The sequence below is a fragment of the Eleutherodactylus coqui genome, chromosome 1 (assembly GCF_035609145.1).
Source record: "Eleutherodactylus coqui strain aEleCoq1 chromosome 1, aEleCoq1.hap1, whole genome shotgun sequence".
Lineage (NCBI taxonomy): Eukaryota > Metazoa > Chordata > Amphibia > Anura > Eleutherodactylidae > Eleutherodactylus > Eleutherodactylus coqui.
This window is the reverse complement of record NC_089837.1, coordinates 167528200-167543627: the sequence shown is the minus strand read 5'-3', so window position 1 is coordinate 167543627 and position 15428 is coordinate 167528200. Positions and strand designations below refer to the sequence as shown.

Here is a 15428-nt window from a genome sequence, read left to right as displayed (position 1 = left end):
GCACATAACGGGAAGCCGTCTTCCCAAACTCATGAGCCCCGAATTAGATTCCTCCTTAAACATTCCCAAATGTCCTTACAGGACCAAATGCAGTATCAGATTCCACAGCACTCACCTGATAATGTCCTCTTAGCTGTGATATGGATTGTGAGATTTGGTTTACAACATCTAAATCGTGAAGCAGATTCTGTAGGTCTTGATAAAGTTGGCCAGGTCCCATGTATAATTTATCTGCAGATGTAGCGATGCAAAATTGTGCATTAATCATACAATGGGCTGCACTATGGAGGGTTAAACGGAACTGAAGAAAAATAGAAGTGTACAAAAATGCACATCTACATGCATGAATGAATATCCCATGGCAACCCATCAAATCACTGATTTCATTTTCAAAGCGGCTCTGGATAGCTAGAAGCTGGAATATTATGGATGCTATGGTCAACATTGGCATGCTTGGGCTCTGTTCACATTTTTGAACACATACCAATGAGTCTTAAAGGGCCCTATAGAGCTGTAGACTGTACTAATAAACAACAGGAATGCAGAATGACACAACTACCACAACCAAGATATAGCAGGAAAACAAGGCTCTGTCCATATCTCCGCCAAGTCAATAAGGCCCGTCAGTACCACTGTTGTCTATTGTGCAATGGTTCTGGCAGGTCAGTGTGGCTTCAGAAGTCACAACGCACATGGACATAAGTGAGCCAAAACAAAAGTAGGCTTAGGACAGTTGACAGCATTTTCTTCAGTCTTACATCAATTAACCCTTTCCAATCCACTGTCTGACGTCTTCCAACATTCTGATTGAAGCCTGTACAGCTCCAATGTCTTAAGACGTCCGGCAGGGTATTCTTACTGTATATTACTGGCCGCTCTGTCGTTGGGGGCCTCTCCTGTATATCACATACTGCAGTACTGGCTCTAGCCAGCAGATGGCGCCATTGTAAAATGGCAAAACGAGAAAGACAATTTCCTTCCACTCACTCAGTGAATAATAACTGATACACAAGTTGCAACAATGAAGACACCTGTGTCTAATGCATTGATATCCTGGGAGCTTACTCTGGATTTCTTTTCACCATCCTTCTTCATATCTACATCTCTATTTCTTTATCTCCCTCTCTTCATATTTACATCTCTTTTATTTTTCCTCTTTTCACTGTCACAGCTGACTCTCCTCAGTTACTCTCGGTTTCTCTGATTTTTCTCTTGTTTCTTCCTTCTCCTCTACTTTCTTTTTCTTCTCCTGTCTCTCTCTTTCTCTTGCTCCTGCTTGTTCTCCTCTCTCTGTCACTGCTGCTCTCTCTCCTGCCTGACACTTTCTTTTCTCCTTCCGGGCGCTTCTATTTCTGGCGCTCCTCTCCTTGGCACTCTCTTTTTTCTCTTGTCACTACTCTTCTTGGTGCTTCACTTCCTGGCACTCTCTCTGCCTCCTGCAACCATTGTCTGGCTATTTATCGCCTCTGTCACCTGACCAGTTTGTCTGCAGCCAATCACAACCTATCTAGTTGCTAGGCTACCTGCCTCATCTGAGTTTCTAGGCATTTTCTCTAACCTGTGCTGCTGAATAAAACCGCTAACTGGTTGCTAGGTTACCTGCATCTGCTGTGCAATATGACTCATATTAAACCCCCAAGGGCCGGTTATTATATTACCGGTCCCTACAGCTAAACAGCGCTATGTAGTGCCTTTTTTTCAGGCAACTACAAGTACATACAGGCAAGGGTTGTTATGAGTCAATGCCTCTCATTTTCGTTTCTAAGAAAGCCTTTTTAGTTTCTATGAGGACATATCATAGTTAAGCTGTTTGCATTGTAGCTATGCTCTGTCCCGTTTTAACCCACACAAAGACAACTTGGAAAACCAAAAAAGGATTGATGAGGCATGTAAGTAATAATTAGATAATAATATGAACACAATAGCAGCATTAGCTGTGAAGTGTGAAATGATAATTACAACCACATTAACCTGCACAAGCTCATCTAGCTCCAACCATAAATCAGCTGAGTTCCTCATATTTAGGAGGGGATTTCCTACTATGTTTTATTGCCTCTGTTTGCAGACAGCCAGGATGTGTAACTGCGTTGGCTGCAGCAGCAATGTCTGGGGCAGCAGGGAAGGTAGCGTGTTAGAAAGGCACTATTACCTTGTGGGCCCCTGTGTCGCAAACTGTAGCAGATTTGTGTCAGAAGTGGATTTAATAGTGATAAGAAAATGTGTTTATTATGTAACAGTTTCTTGACATTTCTGTGCCTTTCAGGTTGCTAACTGGAATGGCGCGAAGGTGCAAGGCGTAAGTGAGGAAGTTGCTTAAGTAGCCCCCAAGCTCATAAGCTCCACAGGGAAACGGATGTGTAATGAGTGACGCAGCAATTTTTGGTTTGGGAAGAAGGGGGCAGTAAGAGTTCCCAATGCCTAACACAAGCAGTTGTAACTAAGTCTTCCTGAACCGAGCAGTGTGCCAGGCGTTACTGTACAGAGCTTCTATGGTTTCCCTGAAAATAAGACCCTGTCTCATATTAATTTTTGCGCCAAAAGAGGCACTAAGTCTTATTACACTTGCCTAGCAGGCTCGGTCCAGGTCCCTCCCGTTCCTCTTCATAGCCCCAGTGTGAACGTCCTGCAGTCCTCTGTGCTCGTACATCAGTTCCTAGGTAACGGGATTCATAAATCCCACCTCCACAACGTGATGGCTGTTGATTAGTTCTTTGAACTGCGGCTCAGCCAATCAATGAAGCGCTGGATGAACCAATCACAGCAATCGGCTGTGACCCGCGGCCAGCCAATTCATAAATCCCGCCTCCACAATAAGATGGCTGTAAATTGGTTCATCTAGCGCTGCATTGATTGGCTGAGCCACAGTTACAAAACCAATCACTGCCATTTCATTGGTTCATCCAGCGCTGCATTGATTGGCTGAACAGCGGTCGATGACCCAATAACAGCCGCCGCTTCCTGGAGGTAGGATTTATAAATCCTGTACACAGGAAGTAATGTTGTACGAGCGCCGAGGACTGTAGGAAGTGTGTGTGTTGGAGCTATGAAGAGGAGCGAGCGGGACCTGGGCCTGGACCATGGTAATGTATTCCTTTTTTCATTTAATGTAGTGTAGCTAGGGCTTATTTTCAGCGTAAGGCATATATTTTGAAACCTCAAAAATCTGTCTGGGGCTTATTTTCAGAGTAGGTCTTATTTTCGGGGAAACTGGGTAGAGGCAGAAAGAAGCTACTTATGGCTGCAAAGAAGGAGAAAAGCCCAGCAACCACTCACTTGTGAATTAACTTCACAAATAGACTACCAGTGTTTGTTTCTGACAAACTTCCAGTTAATAAAAGTTTAGTTTGAGCAAGAGACTATAGGATCCTTTCATGGGGGGGGTTACTACCCGCAGCAATGTACTGGAAAAGGTCTGCAGGCAACCGGGCCTTCTCCAAATACTTCCCAGAGGTGGTAAGGAGGAGAGGTGAGGAGCTGGGGAGTCTACAAGTGTCCCTGCATGAGGACCCCTGCTGTCAGGGCCTTCAACATACATGAGATTCATTTTCTTTGTCAAATATTGCTAATAATTTGTGGTACAAAACTTGTCTTGTAACTGTTAGTTAAAGGTGCAAAGCAAACTCTTCTTCTACTCAATCTGTCAACATTATCTTGAACATGTGAGTAACATCTGAGATCCATTTATAGGGAGGGGCAATGCACACATGTAGGTATCAACTAGAGATGAGCGAGCACCCAAATGCTCGGGTCCGCATTATTCGAGTCGAGGTTTTCAGAAAATTTGAGAGCTCTACTCGAGTAACGAACCCCATTGACTACAATGGGAGACTCGAGCATTTTTGTATGTGGGACGCCGGGTCCCGAGCTTTTTTTTTTCCCTTGGTTCTCTCTCTCTCCCTGCCAACCCAAAAAAAATTTGCCATTGATGCGCGCTGCGTCGCGGCAGGGAGGGGCCAAAACAGGCACGTCACACTGGGGGGGGGGGGGGGGAGCCAAATGCTGGGGCGAGGTGGAACACGGTGTGATGCTCGTTCGAGTAACGAGCATCATCGAGTACGCTAATACTCCAACGACCATCAAGCTCGGCAGAGAATGTTCGCTCAACTCTAGTATCAACAGTTTTTACATTTATGGTTTAGAAGGTACTCTATATACTCGAGTATAAGCCGAGTTTTTCAGCAGATTTTTTTGTGCTGAAAAAGCCCCCCATGGCTTATACCCGAGTCAGGGAAGGCTTAAAAAAACCCCTCCATACTCACCTCCCAGCCGAAGTCTGTGTCTCCGGCAGCGGTGCAGCAGGCTGTTTGAATTCTCTCTGCTGTCATCCCCCACCATCAGCGCTGTGTAAGTAAGAGCTGTGATTGGATCGAGCGTCAGCCAATCACAGCCGGTGCTCGATCATTCACAGCCAATCAAGCTGCTTTAGAATTCTCCCCGCTGTCATCTCCCTGCTCGGCTTTCAAATCCCCTGCTGTCAGTGCTGTGTAAGTAAGCGCTGTGATTGGATCGAGCGCCAGCTGTGATTGGCTGGCGCTCAATCGAATCACAGCACTTACTTACACAGCAATGACAGAGCCAAGCAGAGAGGATGGCAGGGGATGACAGCGGGGAGAATTCAAGCAGCTTGTTGCACAGACACAGACGCCGGCTGGGAGGTGTGTATGGAGGGGTGTTTTTTCCCTAGTATATACTCGAGTATAGCTAGGCTTATACTCGAGTCAATAAGTTTTCCCAGTTTTTTGTGGTGAAACTTATCGTCTTGGCTTATACTTGGGTTGGCTAATACTCGAGTATATACGGTAATTTAAATAATTCTGTGCACCTTTCTTGTCACATGTCTTTGTGACAAAAAAGAAATCGATGAGCATTTCAAGCAAACAGATTTTGGTGGCAACGTGTGAATTCAAACCCCCATCCACATTATAATAATCTTTATATAGCACCAACATATTCTGTAATGCTTTACAAGTTGGAGGGAACACAGACAAAATCAGACATTACATACAATATTAACCCCTTAAGGACACGGCAACAATTTTTGGGGGATTTTCATATGCCATATGAGGGCTTGTTTTTTGTGTGACGAGCTGTAGTTTTTATTGGTACCATTTTTGGGTACCTATAATTCATTGTATAACTTTTATAAAAAATTTTAGAAGAAGGGAGGGAGAAAAAAACCCCCCTAAATTCTGCTATTGTCTTATTCTTTCTTTTACAGTGCTAATCATGCAGTGATATCGCCTCGGTGGTCCATGCGATATTGCTGCATTTTCCAGCATTGATACCGCGACTTTATAGCACTACATGCAAGGATTTTCAGGGGAGGTGGGGGAAAGGCTTGAAATATAAGCCATACCCTAAAACTAAGCCCTGTCTGCAGTTTAAAAAAAATAAATAATACATCATCTCTCTGGCACTACCAGGCTCCGACACGCGTCTCCTCTTCAGCGGTGGCTCCTCTTCAGCCCTGGTCTTCAGTCTTCTGCCTGCCCTTCCTGGATTGGAGGTTGAAATCTTCGCCTCCAAGAAGGGCTGGCTGTGATTGGTTCATCGAGCGTCGGCTCTGATTGGCTGAGCCACAGCACTCCAGAACCAATCACAGCCATTCATTGAAACTGGCGGCCTTTATATGAAGCTGGATTGTGAGTCGATCCCACTCCATACAAGGCAGATGCTGGACTTCTGTGATAGTGAACATGTGGCTGTTAACCCTCTAAATGCCCCGATAGTCGTTCAAAGGTCCCGAATGCCCCCCCCGTGATGGAACACAGGGAACATTCATAGACTGTCAAAATGTGGTATAATGTAATACTGCAGTATTACATTATACTATATGAGTGTTCAAACGATTTAGTCCCGCATAGGGACTAAAGGAAGAAAAAACTAAAAATAAGTACATTTTTTTAATTGCTGGAAAACTAAAGGAAGTTTTAAAAAAAAAAAAAAACAACAAACTTTTCCCATATTAATATTTAGAAAAAAAACAACACAGTTATGTCTGGAGTACCGACAGGTCCTTTTTAACTATATTGACAATTTTATGTTCTGGGTAGAAATAGTGTTCAAGAGGACGCTTTCTCTTATTACTTGAGAACTAGTCTGTGGGGAAAAGGTTCAGTGAAAGCTGAATATTGCATAGCATGACATTGCCAAAAGAATGCCGTAAGAAATACAACACAATTAGATGCATCTACAATCAGTTTCACTACTGAGCTCTTGTACAATAGGTTTATTAGGCACTTACTTGGTTTGACACAAACAACTTTCTCAGCTGCAAGTAAAGAAGAAAACCGGGACTGATTTCCTTGTTCCTCACTTTCCCCATATTCAATAACTTCCACATGGCTCATGGGTACGCTCCACCTCAGTAAGTATTTTTGAATGGTTACCATATTACCGCCTTCATTAGACGATCTAAGATAGAAAGGTTCTAAATTACCTCTACGGCAGCATAAAGAATAGCCAGACACAGATACTAGAGTGTGTGCAAAGCAATAGGATTCCCGCAGTGGAGTTGGACCTGATGCCTGGCCGGTAACCCCATCATTGCAGAAGGGCCACAGGACAGATGGCTTGCATTGACTACAATAGAAGCCTACCGTGCGTAGGCCGCACAAAATCGCAACATGCTGCGACTTCTCCCCCACGAGCGATAAGTCACAATCGATTTCCGCTCGTGGGCAGGAAATTGTGCATTGCCATAGCATGCTATGGGCTGAATTTGCTGCAGAATCCGGAGGTGGAGTCCTGCTCCGAATATTGCAATGCACATCCACCGGTGTGCAGGAGGCCTAAGATACCAGCAGGACACCTGCATGCACTCTATTACACTATTAAACATTCCTTTTTTAACATAGAAGGCTCTCATACTTACTAGAAAACCAAGACCATGCACAAGGAACCTGGCAATCTAATCCATGTGTATATACATTTAATCACATATAGGTTTATCATCCTCTACACAAAATTGTTTTCAAATTGGCAAGGTTGCTTTCCATAAGTGCAGTCTGCTGCCATCTGCTGGCCAGTAACAACATGCACTATGCCTACCAGAGTACAAGTGCTTAGAGATGAAAGCCTGAGGAAATGTACCAATAAAAAATAAAACTGGATTTATATACAGTATAGTGTAGGTTTCATGTAATATTTGTATGTATTTAGGGTGTTTTAATAATGGATTGGATATTCATCTGTTAAGCCCTGTTTACGCAGAACACAATACTGTTCAGTTTATCATTCAAACGAAACTGAACAATAATCGTTGTACAAGGGTCATTAGTCCTCTTGCTTTTTTAGTTTCTATTCTCCCCATCTATTATACTATATTGATAGTTTCCCCTTTATCACTAATTTCTTCAAAGTTTATTGGGGTGAGAATAGGGGTTATTACCATGTTTTCCCGAAAATAAGCCCTACCCCGAGTCGGCACTTGATCATTCACAGCCAATTCAGAATGACATCACTGAATGGCTGTGATTGGTTGATCGAGCGCCAGGTCTGAATGGCTGAGCCACGGCGCTCGTGATCCAATCACTGCACTTGCTTGCCAGTGGCGGGGTATTCAAAGCTTCTGACGACACGGCAGCCTACAGCACCGCCAGGGGCCCACCGCAAGGAAGCCAGACGCCGCGGGTCTGGTGAGTATAAGACATCCCCTGAAAATAAGACACTGTACCTCTTTGGTGGCAAAAATTAATATAAGACAGTGTCTTATTTTCAGGGAAACATGGTAGCAGCAAGTTGGATAGTGGAATTGGCCTTATTAGAGCAGTTGCTCTCTTTAGGTAGGGAGATTTCAAGGGTCATTCTGTACCCGCTCTTTATCATTCTTGTTTGATTTGTTCTTTGTTATATCCCTGGACATATAAAGGTATGTTCACACAGATGGAATCACAGTGTCAGAGTTTTCCATGTGGATTAGTCTATGTCTGTGGACTGGCACATTGATTTAGCCTTTTTAATGGTGGAATTCCTTTTATGGATTCCTAATATCCCTGACAAAGAATCAATAAGGAAACTGCATCAAAAAGGAACAGGTCACTTTTTTGCTGCGTGCTGAAAAAAAATCTGTGCTTTACAGACTAAAGCAGAGATTCCCATTGACAATAACAGGGGCCCTGAAAGGATGATGATCTGATGCAATAAATCCGCAGCAACATTTTGCTGTGTGAACATACGCTGAATGTTGAGTTTCACTGTATTTTTGTAGTCAGGGTTTACCATCTATGATTCTCTATTATATTATTCCCTGACTTTATATCAGGATTCCCAAACATCCTCTAAAATTGTGTTTGGTTAAGACCCTGTTTATAGTGCAGAAATGTAGAAACCTTTGTGCATGAAAACTAAATACACACATCTTTAAGGCCGCCTGCAGACGAGCGGGTCTGATCCGGCGGCAAGGATTCTCGCGCGGGAATGTGCTGGCTGCCGGGCAGCTGGCGCATGCGCAGACCGGAGCCGGCGGCTGGGTGAGTGACGTTTTTGTGCGGGGCTCTGCGAGCCCCGCACAGAAATAGGACGTGCCACGGTTTGTTTGCTGCGCGAGATTTCGCGCGGCCAAACCTTGGCCGTCTGCATAGGATTGCGTTTGTTAACGCAATCCTATGCAGGCTGTCAGTGGCGGAAATCCTGCCGCGGGATTTCCGCCTGTGTGCAGGCGCCCTAAGGCTCTGAAAAAAAATGATGCTCTTATATGGGTTTTTGCATTGAGTTTTCCTTCTTATGTATTTAGAAAGTATTACTTGGTTTGCAGGCTCTCCTAAAGTCAAGTTTCTGGCTCGGGGGCTTCCTCAGCAATAATTAGCTGGTCTCTCTTAAGAACATGCACATACTCAGCACCCCATTACCTTTCCTCTTTCAGGGTAAGTGTAGTATAACTATGCCAACTCAATACTATGCAGCTATCTCTCCATCTATCTTATCTTCCCTCTGAGTAACTACTTGTGATTCCCCCTTGCTGCTGATAAGAGCAGAAAATTCACCTGGAGCAATATACAGCCCTCTGTTATAGTAGCTTTCCCTGCTCTGCTCTCCTCCCCCATCCCTGTAGCACTGTCATACAGCCCTCTGTGATAAGCTCAGTAGAAAGGCAGTGAATGCATGTTCACAACAGGGGAGCAGGCTAGGGAAGGAGCTGTCAGTTCACTCTGACGGACAGATTTTGCTAAGATTCTAGTTCTCCAGTGTATAGTGGCTTGAAAAACAAGACAAGCAAGCATAGAAATAAAAAAAAATATCTGCTTTTTTTTATGAAAACCAATTGCAAAAAAAAATCTTAATTTTCAAAAACACATTGATTAAAAGAAAGAAAAAAAAATACAAAGGTGTCCAAAAGCTTTAAAGTGGGACCTTTGTATTGTGTTTGTATGAACATATTCATAATTTCTTGCTATTTATGATGAACGGCGGAATGTTTATAACCAACCTTGCATTAGCTGTGGCACACATCAGCACATCATTCAGCATAAAGAGGCGTCTCTGCTTAGTTTTCAGTATCTCCCCCTTCTCGTTGTACACCGTTTCTACCATGTCATCTGATCGGATGAGATATCTGCTTCCATTGGTGAGGAGCTATGTTTCAACAGAAAATAGACAAATTTAAGCATACTCTAATGCATAGAGGAGAACCTGCTGAGGTACATGGGATTGGTGACAAACTGAATTTTTCAATGATGCTCCCTCGTTGACCATTAGAATTCTTGTGGACTTTTCTTTTCTATACCAAGCGGATTGGGCAGTAATGCCATATTAGCCCTTATAAAAATAACAGATAGATTAGATATCTTATCGCCAATTTATTTTATATAGTGGGTCTGAGAGTTGAGAAATCACAGTCAATGCATCAAGTGTGAAATGCTTTTCCATGGCAACACTTTTCAACATCCACTTTAGTTCCTGTCAGAGGCCTGGCAAAATATCAGCTACAAATCACTTCTAGAGCGGTGCGTATGGCACGTAAAGCTGTTCTGTGCCATGGCCTGTCAATTTACTGCTGGGAATAGAAACCGAGAACCCCACATTAGAAGAGTAAAGCTGATTTATTCAGGTAACACATCAGGCCTCGTGCGCAGTGTCACACCGACCTTACAAGATGAGAGAAGTGGCCTCGTAGCCTACAGCAAACAGACTGCATTTCATTTTTAGAACACAGTTTGCAAAAAAAAGCTGAATTTTAAATGACTGCCATCAACACGGATCAGAGTTTTCTGGGACAATATTGCAACAAGTGGCCTGTGCCTTTTTAAGATGTCGATCATATTTAGCATCCATGAATCATTTCTTTACATTGGGTGAACAGGGTTCTTACTCCGCATTGCTATATTCCTTGTTTTCTTGCTTATCCATGTACCAGACTAGCTGCAGCGCTGTGCCACCTTTACTGGCATCATTAACTCATTAAATCTCCAGTGCTTGCTGCACTGACCATGTAGTTAAACCCCGGAAGATTTCCGTGGACAGCTCTAGTGCTGAAATGTGCAGAGCACTGAGCTGTCATCTGAAATCTACTCAGGGCAGCAAGCCCCGGAGATTTCCCTGGCATGACATGGTAATAATAAACCTGCCATTGAAAGGGTTAATGCAGCGAGAGATTTGCTGCCTCATTCATATGTTGGGATGACACGTGGAAACGGTGTTCTGGTGATGAGGTCTCCAGTGAGTTATCACCTACTCTGTAACAATTGCAGTAAATACAGCAGGTGGACAAAAATATGGAAACACTGTACAAAATGCATGCTTTAAATTATATGGGATTATAAATAATATTTTAGTAAGACATGTAGAGACCGATATTAAGTGGTGGTAATATGATACAGATGCTGCCGGGCAGAAGTGAGCATCTGCCTGTGCAACAAGCTTCCATTGGTCAGGGGTTTGAGCCACTCAGCTGCTGTTACCAGCTGGCTCCCAAAACCACCCAGAGAAGGGCAAGAGGTGAAGTGAACACAAATTTGGTAGGAAAGCTCTCAGCCAAGCAGGGGTCAGTGCTAATGATTAAAATCCCATGTATTTCGTACAGTGTTTCCATATTTTTGGCCACCCCTTGTATTATTACTGTACTGTACAGTTTAAGTAAATTTCAAGTGATCTGTCAAGCCTCCCTGTGGATTTTTACTATAAAAACACTTTGGGCAAGTTTGTTAAATTGCAAGAAAACGGCATCAAGCAGAAAGATTTTACCTGCGAAGAATTGCAGTGACTATTAACATTTTTCATACAAGATAATAACATAAACTAAGTTTAAGAACAATGACGACAAATTAGAATAATCTTCTTTTTTCCATTTTTGACATTATTTTATGTTTGTGTATCCATATGTTCACGTTTTTTGTTATTATAGTGACTAACCTTGTTGAGATACCTTTCATTCATCGCCTTGGCGATTTGCTTAATTTCACAGCGTTGATCTGCATCTCGCTTCCTCTCATTAAGTTTGTCGGCCAACGTTTCCAGCTCTGTGAGAGCCATCTGTAGGGGAAGTCGATCAGGATGACCCTTCATTGTGTTTTTCAACATATCCTGTAAAAGCATCAAATGAGTCAGGAGAGCAATGAAAAGTCTGAGCTAAAGTACTCCAACAGTCTGCTTACTTAGAGCGGGGAGGTAAACAGCACACTGCTATAATTCACGCCATAGTTTAGAAATGACTTCTGTAAATGGACACCATACAGCCATCATTTAATGTTATCATCATCTTACTAAAAGGTAGAGATGGTCACTTGTCAGAAAATTGGGCACACTGAAGTATCTATTGCAACTATGAGTGAAGGCAAATTACTATCCACTAGACCAGGGGTCCCCAACCACCGGGCCGCGGACTGGTGCCGGGCCGTTGGGTGTTTAGCGGCATCGGCGGGAACTTTTGCTCTAAACACAAGGCCCGCTGCCTTGTGTTATGTGGCCCGCGGCGTGCCAACTCCGCTGACCACTGAAGCGATTACCAGCGGGGGCGCCGCAGCTCCCCACTGGTAATCGCGCTGATCCCGGCGCACACTGACCTCCGTGTGCAGCCATGATCCTCTTCCCCGAGTCCCCTGCTCATTAGTTCCGCAGGAGAGGACTCGGGGAGGAAGCGTTCCGGGCTGCACACTGACCTCAGGGCAAGCAGAGAGGGAGTGACACTGACAGCAGGGAGGAGGTAAGTATATGGATTGGGGGGGGGGGGGGGCTGCCTATTACCGGGGGCTGCCTATTACAGGGGGGGGGGGCCTATTACTGGGGGAGGGGGCTACTTGTTACAGGGGAAGGGGCTGCCTATTACTGGGGGAGCTGCCTATTACTGGGGGGGGGGGGGGGGGGGACTGCTTATTACTGGGGGGTGGGGTGGGGGCTACTTATTACTGGGGAAGAAGCTGCTTATTATTGGGGGGGGGCTGGTTATTACTGCAGGGGACCTGCTTATTACTGGGGGGTGGGGTGGGGGCTACTTATTACAGGGGAAGGGGCTGCTTATTATTGGGGGGGCTGGTTATTACTGGGGGGGCTGCCTATTACAGAGGAAGGGGCTGCCTATTACTGGGGGGGACCTACTTATTACTGGGGGGGCTGCTTATTAATGGGGGATGGGGGCTACTTATTACAGGGGAAGGGGTTGCTTATTACAGGGGAGGGGCTGCCTATTACAGGGGGGTGGGGGCTGCTTATTACTGGAGGGGACCTGCTTATTACTGGGGGGATTGCTTACTGGGGGGGGGGCTGCTTATTACTGGGGGGGCTGCCTATTACTGGGGGGGGGGGGCTGCCTATTACTGGGGGGGGGGGGCTGCCTATTACAGGGGAAGGGGCTGCTTATTATTGGGGGGGGCTGGTTATTACTGGGGGGGCTACTTATTACAGGGGAAGGGGCTGCCTATTACTGGAGGGGACCTGCTTATTACTGGGGGGATTGCTTACTAGGGGGGCTGCCTATTACTGGGGGGGCTGGTTATTACTTGGGGGGGCTACTTATTACAGGGGAAGGGGCTGCCTATTACTGGGGGGGCTGCCTATTACTGGGGGGGGGGGGACCTGCTTATTACTGAGGGGGGCTGCCTATTACTGGGGGGCTGCCTATTACTGGGGGGGGCTACTTATTACAGGGGAAGGGGCTGCCTGCCTATTACTGGGGGGGACCTGCTTATTACTGGGGGGGTGGGGGCTACTTATTACAGGGGGGGGCTGCTTATTACTGGGGGGTGGGCTGTCCATTACTGGGGGGGCTTGTTGTTACTGGGGGGGTACTTATTACAGGGGAAGGGGCTGCCTATTACAGGGGAAGGGGCTGCCTATTACTGGGGGGGGGACCTGCTTATTACTGGGGGGGTGGGGGCTACTTATTACAGGGGAAGGGGCTGCTTATTACTGGAGGGGACCTGCTTATTACTGGGGGGATTGCTTACTGGGGGGGGGGGGGGCTGCTTATTACTGGGGTGGGTGGGGGCTACTTATTACAGGGGAAGGGGCTGCCTATTACTGTGGGGGGTGCTGTCTCTTACTGAGGGGCGCTATTACTGGGGGGCTGCTTATTACAGGGGGAGGGGCTGCTAATTACTGAGAGGTGGGGGCTGTCTATTACTGGGGGGGGGGGGGGGAGATAAATAATATGTTGCCCTATGTATGTGCTGGGGGGGGGGGATAGATTATATACTGCCCTATGTGTGTACTGCCAGGACATTCTAAATGTCATAATTAAATAAGAATGCACTAAACTCCAACCCCCTTCATAACCCCGCCCCATATAACCAAAGCCCCGCCCATGTCCCGCCCAACCCTGCCGGGCCTTGTAAAAATGGTCTTGCTTGAAGCCGGTCCCTGGTGCCAAAAAGGTTGGGGACCACTGCACTAGACCTTATTATACACTGGTCTCTTGTAGAGAATATTACGCAGGGGCATAGCTAAAGGAGACAGCCTATCTATTATACAACTGTTATAACATGGCAGGCTTAGATACAGCAGTTCAGTTAGCTCTATTATACCTCTAGGTAACACAGCCACCAAAATAATAGATACAAGCTGTACACAGCAATAGTTATGAAAGTGCTGTTAGCTCCAGTCATTGTCTCCAATTTTAGTTACTCGTGTCCCCCTTTTCTTCTCTATCTACCCCAATCCGCCATGAAGGCGTCTTTCAGCCCTACAAAATAAACATCCTGCTGCTATCCCAATGCCTTTCCCAGTGCCCCTTTATGCACCCCACAAGGTATTAATTCCCTCATTGTGCTCACCACAAAGTAATAATGCCCCTTTCAGTGCTCCACTTAGTAGTAGTGTTCCCGTTATGTGTTCCACAAAATAATTCATCCATTGTTCCCACCACATATTAATAATGCCCCCTCCATTCCCCACAGAACTAGTGTCTTTCTTTGTGTTCCCACAGTTATAATACCGTCTTTGCTCCACACCCCTCTACCCCCAAAGTGACAGCTGACTTCTTTTTGCTGTAACAGTAAAAATACCCCATTTCTGCCCCCCACAAATATTGCCCTTCATTGTGCCCCCAGCAGTGGTAATGAGCCCTCGTTATGGCCCCTCTGTGCCCAGTTGTGTGTTATTTTACAATAACCTTAGTGTTTTTTCTTCATGTGGCTTCCCAGCCGCCACTGGATTCTCCATTTATCAGTAAAATGGGGTACTAGAATCTCCAGCACTACATGGCTGTACTGAGAACATGCCAGAACTGGACACATGCTTAGAACACTGCTACTGCTTGAGCAACATAAGCTGGATAATGGCAATTTCACTAGCGTGAACCATTTTGATATTTCTCTTTCTTCCGTTAGTCACATATGTGTGGTGGATGGCACCATCTGTCATTTACCGTTAGTCCACCTTTATAGTTATTGCTATTTGGGCTATCTGTTCCTGTTGAGCTGATGTGGGGGTCCTCCATTGGGAAGAGAGAGTGCAACAGTTTTCCTTAATATACTGCAACTGTGGATCATAGAGGCACCCAGTAGCAGGATCCCTCTCAGCTACAGTAGGAGTTCTAAATTGAAATGGGGTTGTGTGAGCCAAAATAAAAACTGTAACTCCCTTAGTGACAACCTGTATGTATTTTTACAGAGGTCATTAAGAGGCCTTAGGCTAGGCTATCATATTTTTAACCGCCAGAGCTCAGCTATCTACTGAGCAGAGAAACCTCCAGTACTATTTAACCCCTTATATGCTGCAATCAAGGCAATGATGGGGGGCTTCCCCTCTCATCCATCAGCACCCTACAATGCGATCATGGGGTGCCAATTGCCAATATCTAGGATCTGATTACTGACCTGACAAAAGCACACTATAATGCACTACATAACTAGATTATAACTAATGTCTCAAGTCACCATAAGGGCTAAAAATATATGTGCAAAAATAAAACAAGTTTATTTAACAAAAGACTAAAAAAAAAAAACATGTTTTTTCCCCTACAAATCCCCTTTATTATGATGAAAAAATAATACAAA

At 45.1% G+C, this 15428-nt stretch overlaps 1 protein-coding gene across 1 annotated transcript in view; it reads right to left on the bottom strand.

Annotated features, from left to right (window-relative positions):
* Window positions 1–15428, bottom strand: part of ARHGEF10 (Rho guanine nucleotide exchange factor 10) — a 140110-nt gene that overhangs the window by 48155 nt on the left and 76527 nt on the right. Inside the window, exons 16-19 of the mRNA XM_066603570.1 lie at window positions 11350–11520; window positions 9428–9573; window positions 6245–6414; window positions 116–231 (exon numbers count right to left, since the gene is read on the bottom strand). Coding sequence (XP_066459667.1) covers window positions 116–231; window positions 6245–6414; window positions 9428–9573; window positions 11350–11520 — 603 coding nt within the window. The remainder of the gene's footprint in view (window positions 1–115; window positions 232–6244; window positions 6415–9427; window positions 9574–11349; window positions 11521–15428) is intronic.